Source organism: Lipotes vexillifer, unplaced genomic scaffold (genome assembly GCF_000442215.2).
Source record: "Lipotes vexillifer unplaced genomic scaffold, Lipotes_vexillifer_v1.1 scaffold1854, whole genome shotgun sequence".
In the NCBI taxonomy this organism is placed as follows: Eukaryota; Metazoa; Chordata; class Mammalia; order Artiodactyla; family Lipotidae; genus Lipotes; species Lipotes vexillifer.
In genome coordinates, this window is record NW_006786017.1 from 158,816 (window position 1) to 164,788 (window position 5,973).

Genomic DNA, 5,973 nt, shown 5'->3' on the forward strand with positions numbered 1-5,973 from the left:
GTCTCCACTTAATTTTCTTGCCCATGGACTTAGGCCTAGTTCACTGTGGAGACAGACCCCTGGGAAAAAGGCATGTTAGAATTCCTGGTCCAGTATGCATTGGTCTAATCTGTGAGCGTGTCTCTGGTGTCCTATCTTTCTGTCCTATTATTCTGGCTCCTAGTTTCATCCTGGACTTAAGCTGTGTCCATGATAGCACTGGTCGCTGAAAGCCATTTCCTTCCCCTGATAATTTTTCATTGCCCTGCGCTAGCCCAGCTGGAGTTTCCTCTGGACTTGATTTTCAGTCCTGATAACTCTTCTGTGTACACACATAAGCTGCGAGATTCCAAAGTGTTTTCCCTGCCACCACTTGTGTGTCTGAGGTGGGCAACACCAATATGTCCCTTCCCTGAGTCAGATGTCCATCCCTGGGTCACTACATGCACACTATCGGTGTGTTCTTGTCTAAGGTGACCACCACCGATTCCAAGAAGATACATCCCAGCTGGAGAGCCCATTTCCAACACCTCTCTGGCTCAGCTCTGACCTTGGACAAGTCATGTGCAACCTTTCTAGGCTTGCAGTCTCATCTCTAAAATGAAGTTATAATTGCATGCAAGAACGCTTCTAGATTTAAATGACCAGGGCTCCTCTACTCCCAAGTGAGATGTAGAGTCCCGTATTTCTCCACATGCCCTAGTGTATGTCCCTCATTATTGTTTGCTATTCAGATCCATCCTATTAGGCCTCTGTTCTAACCCCAAGGAATGTTTGTGCGGTTCACCTGGCCTTGTAAAGACACAGAATAATTTATCATAAAGACACAGAATAGCGTATCTCCATAGAAACTACAACTTCCATCAGGCACTACTTCAACGGAACAGGAAAGGATGTGGGTGCGTGGCCCCAACGCCCTGGTAGCTTTGAAGACAAACTACAACTCCCAGGATAGCCGCGAGATCTCTGCAGAGCGAAGGGGGTGACTGAACTCTGACTGGAGGCCGGGCTGGTCCGGAACCACCCCGACAGTCTCCAGAAAGGGGCGTGGTTATAATTTAAGGGCGTGGCCTTACAGGCAGCAGGAAGAAGTTACCTGTTGAATCTTCCTATCCATTGTCTTCCCAGCCTTTGTAGCTAACCCTAAGAGGGAAGCCGCAAACCACTAGCCTCTTCTGAAAAAGAGGTAAGGGGACGTAGACAAGGGGCAGCGAAGGAGGCTATTGCATTCCTTAGGAGGGGCCAAACAGCTACTTTCTACCTGCTGAGTCAGGTGAACCGTTCCATGGGGGCGGGGACCAGCATATGAGAAAAGGGCAAGGACAGAGGAGGTATTTCTTTGTTCTCTTTCAAAACTAAATTTAGGGTCCTTCGTCTGCAGACCCATTGGCGGACTGTGTCTTGGGAACCCTCTTGGCCTCTGGAAGAGAAAAGAACGGGGGCCAGTTTTCCGCAGCAAAAGGTACGGCCCGTCTGGGCTTCCTCCCGTCTGTGTATTTCCTAGCCCCCAAACGACAGAGCCATATGGCTTCCGCGGTCTGGGGCAGTGCTCCCTGGTGGGGCCCACCGCCCCCAGCCCCAGCCCGGCCGCTCACGGACATCGACTGCTGCTCTGGGGCGCAGCTGCAAGAACTAACGCAGCTGATCCAGGAGCTGGGTGTGCAGGCGAGCTGGAGTGAACGTCCCAAGCCAGGACCAGATCTCCTCCAGGCCAAGGACTTTGTTTTCTCTTTGCTTGGTAAGTAACCCTCCCAGCCTTCGGGAACTTGCAGCTCTCAGCTCCGCCTCACCCCGCCCCGGCTCTGGATCCCTTCTCTTTCCTTAGGTCTCGTTCACCGCCGGGACCCTCGCTTTCCTCCTCAGGCAGAGCTCCTGCTGCTTCGTTGCGGGATTCGCGAGGGCTCCCTGGATCTGGGGCCTGCGCCTCTAGGTCCCTACGCTCGGGGACCTCACTACGACGCCGGCTTCACACTCCTGGTGCCCGTGCTTTCGCTAGATGGCACTGGGCAGGAGCTGCAACCGGACGTGGGATCCTGTTACACATGCTCTTCCTTCCAGAGCCGGTACGCGGAACCTCGGTCCGGGAGGCATGGCAGGATTGCCTAGGACCCCCAGTCCCAGGAGGACGTGATTCGATCCAGCCAGCCTAAAGCAAAGAAACTCCCAAGGATCCGCAAATCTCCGTGGATCAGCTACACCTCACTGAGCCTGAGGCACACGAGTCTTTGGAAAACTCACCTAGTAATGTTTCAGTGCCAGAGTTGCCTCAACAAGACGTAACCGATGTTGACTTTCCCTCACCACTGAAAAGAACCAATGGTGACGTCACCAAAGCAACCGACGTTAGCCCAGTGCCACAGCCAGCCCAGTGCCACAGCCGTTGGAGGCTCCGGAGGCATGGCCCACCTTGTGCCCCGCCCAGGTGGCTGCCTGGTTCTTTGCTTCGCTGGCTGCGGTCACTGAGTCCCCGTTTCCGGTTCCGGGTGCCCCGCGCTTGGTCCTCGCAGCCCGCCACGAGGGGGTCACCACCATCCTCCTGGCTACGCCCGGGCCCCCGCGCCGCCTCCTGCTTTTCGACTTGATCCCCGTGGTGTCCGTGGCCGGCTGGCCCCAGGGGGCTCGGAGCCGCTCGTGGACCGGCCCGCTGGCCTCGGAGTCGTCTTCCTTCTACCTGGTGCCCGGCGGCGGCGGCACAGAGCGGCCGGACGCCTCCGGTTGGCAGCTCTGCTTCGCCCGCCAAGAGCTGGCGCTCAAGACGCGCATACCCGTTGCCCTGCTGCAAGCGCACGCGCCGGCCCAGGCGCTGCTGCGCCCTCTGGTGGCCAGGACTAGGGTCGCGGCGCCCTACCTCCTGCGGACGTTGCTCTACTGGGCGTGTGAGCGGCTACCCGCGCTCTATCTGGCGCGACCCGAGAATGTGGGCGCCTGCTGCCTCGGGCTGCTGGATGAGCTGGGCCGGGTGCTCGAGGCCGGGACGCTGCCCCACTATTTTCTGAGTGGCCAGAAGCTCCGTGCGGGGGAAGGCGCCGCTTCGCTGCTCGGGGCGTTGGCCCTGCTTCGCAGGGACCCTGCCCGCGCTGCGCGCCGCTGTGGAAGAGGCCAAGGCTGCACGCAAGGGGGGCGGCTTAGCCGGCGGGGGAGGCGGGACCCATGAAAGACGCTGTTCCTAACCTGGAATGTGCTTCTGTTGGCCAGCGGGATGTGGAGGGGACTGCTCTCCCCTCACCTGGGAGACAGGCTGAGCGCTTTGGCCCCGAAGAGCCCGTTCTAGAAGGCCTCCTCGCCGGTTCCTCCGCTTCCTCCCACCCTCCTCCCGCCCCATCCCCGGCACAGGTCGTTCCATTCTGGCCTCTCCACTGTCCAAAGCTGTGGCCAGCACCCCTCCCACTCCGGCGCAGCCTCTGGCATCCATCTCCCGCCAGTTCTTACGGTCTTTTCTCTTAGGAGTCAATAGGGATGGGGGTAATATATTTGCTGAAAAAACGTGTAATGGAGAAAGGTATGGAGACCAGGGACTGACCAATTTGTCTCACACAAAAGCAGAGACATTAAGGAGGCCGGATTTCACCCCAGGCTAGACCTCACCACCACCGCTATCTCTTCAGTTATTCCCCCCACCTTCCTCATCCAGTTCTGTCCTCCATCCCGGGCAGTAGGGTCCCTTTCTCCATTCTCGGGGCATCCGCCATTCCATCTATCTAAGCCCAACCTCTCCCCCCATCCAGAGTTCCATTCAGTGGAGTCGCCTCCTTGTGCCTCTTCCTCTGAACTGCGAGACATGCGGCCTTGCCTGGGCTCCGCCTGTCTCTAAGACCGTCGCCACTCCCTGCCTCCCAGGAACCCCGGGGTTCCGCCCGCCCAGCTTCACCTCCCGCTCTTTCCCGGCGTCTCCGCCCCCTGCAGCGGCCCCGGACAGGCTCTCGGAGGAGGGGGAAGCCGCTGTCGTCGCCATCGCCTCAGCTTCCCACAGCCGCTGCCGCTGCCAACGCTCCGCTTGGTCCAGCCGCCAGGCCCAGTGCTCACTTCGCCAGACCAGGGCGCTCTGCGGAGACACCCTCACTCCTTCCTGGGGTCCGGGACGCCTAGCCGGGCGTGGGGGGAAGCTCCGCTTGCGGGGTACAGGGAGGGAGGAGCCTGGTACCGGAGCCAGCGCCAGCCGTCCCCGGATCGACAAGACAGGACAGGTTGAGGGGCGTCGGGGAAGGAAGAGGGGGCGCTATAGGCAGTCCCGGGGAGGACAAGGAAGCCCTGTCGCAGAAAGCTCTGATGCGCTCTGACTTACAGCGGGTCTGTTCACATTTGGGGACCCGTGACACCGTGGGTGCACTCCTCTCTCGGGGGGCTGGTTGGATTGGAGGGCGTGGGATCTAAACAGCACCAGCTGTCCCCGAGGAAATCAGGGGCTGCCAGAAAAAAAACAAAAAAGCCAAAAACCTATGCTCCTTATTCCGAGGTGACACAGGGCCCTCCAGACAACCACCTGGTGTAACCACTAGGAAGGGCGGATTTGGAGGTGACTTCAAAAGCAGTGGATGGTAACAAGGTGAGAAAAGGGGCTCAGCAGCTGGAATGCTGTGCCACTAGAAATGGGGGTGACTTGGTAAAAAGCGGTATCGTCCAGAGACAGGGTCTGGGAACCTCTTCTTGCTGATTGGCGACAGTCTGGATATTTCAAGGCATAGTTTATTGGGGATTTCAGTGAAAAAAAGTGGGGGATTCTTTACTTAGAGGGTGGCAAAAGAAAAGACACCAAGGTTGGGTTCTTCCTAGACACTGGCAGCACCCCAGCAGGGGTGGGGTGAGCTAATATCCCCAAAGCTAAGGACCCACACCCTTAAAATTATAAGAGTGGCTTTGGCAGGAGTGCAGGGCCCGGAAATAGGGTGGAAAGGTGCCTGGGGATATTGGAACCACATCCTGGAAAATTTGAGGGTCTTGGCTTTGGGATAGTGTTAGTGGGGGACAGGGACACTGGAGATCAGAGAAGGGGGAGTTTTCTGTGGGGGACAAAGGTCGAGGGTGGGGTCAACTGAGAGGTACATAGGCTGCTGGGTCTGGCGAAGCTAGCACGAGGCCCAAGGGTGGGAGCTGGTGCCTGGGGTGGGGGTCGTCTAGGGCTTATCCTCAGGTCCCGTGGGTGAGGCGGCGAGTCGGACCGGAGAGTCAAGAGCATGTCCTGGTGAGCTAGCGGTCTTCTCCGGGGGGGCCCAGCGCGCTCCGGGAGCCTGCCGGTTTTGGGGTGTCTCCTCCCGGGGCGCCATGGCGGCACTGGCCAGCAGCCTGATCCGGCAGAAGCGGGAGGTCCACGAGCCCGGGGGCAGCCGGCCCGTGTCGGCGCAGCGGCGCGTGTGTCCCCGCGGCACCAAGTCCCTTTGCCAGAAGCAGCTCCTCATCCTGCTGTCCAAGGTGCGACTGTGCACCCCCCCACACACACAAACAGTGAGCTCCCCTTAGTGAAGGCCCACATTGACCTGTCCTATCTTCTTCTGTGGGCAGGGGTCCTGAAAAACAGGGGCAGATGTCACCAGGTCCACCGTCATGGCAGGTCAGGCAGTTTCTGTGTGGGTCCCTGATGGGCATCCATGCAGGGAACAGGGCCCAACTTCTGCCCGGCTGCCTGGCAGAAGGCTGGGGTTGTTTTAGGGTCCATGAAGGTGGATCCACATAGAAGGTACCTGAAGAATCTGAGGCTGAAATTACATATTCCCTAATGATAGCAGGCTGCCCCTGCCCCCCAACCCTTCCTGACTCTGGCTCTCAGTCTTCTCCATAAGATGAGCAAAAATGCATGCATTTTTATGCCACATACTTATCACAACTTATCACAGCTTGTAATCAATCACAAACTTAGTGTCTGTCTTCCCCTCTAGAATGGAAGTTCCACGAGGACAGGCTACGTTGGTCTTGCTCACCGTTGTGAGCAGTGGCTGTGGTTATCAGAAATATTCACCATATTGTGAAAGGGAGGGAGAGGGAAGAGAGGGAGGGAGGGAG

At 58.2% G+C, this 5,973-nt stretch overlaps 1 protein-coding gene and 1 pseudogene across 1 annotated transcript in view; both read left to right on the top strand.

The window, feature by feature from the left end:
* Positions 1-1,503: 1,503 nt before the first annotated feature.
* Positions 1,504-3,149, top strand: LOC103075736 (transmembrane protein 102-like; annotated as a pseudogene).
* Positions 3,150-5,238: 2,089 nt separating this feature from the next.
* Positions 5,239-5,973, top strand: part of LOC103076006 (fibroblast growth factor 11-like) — a 3,758-nt gene continuing 3,023 nt past the window's right edge. Inside the window, exon 1 of the mRNA XM_007458378.1 lies at positions 5,239-5,385. Coding sequence (XP_007458440.1) covers positions 5,239-5,385 — 147 coding nt within the window. The remainder of the gene's footprint in view (positions 5,386-5,973) is intronic.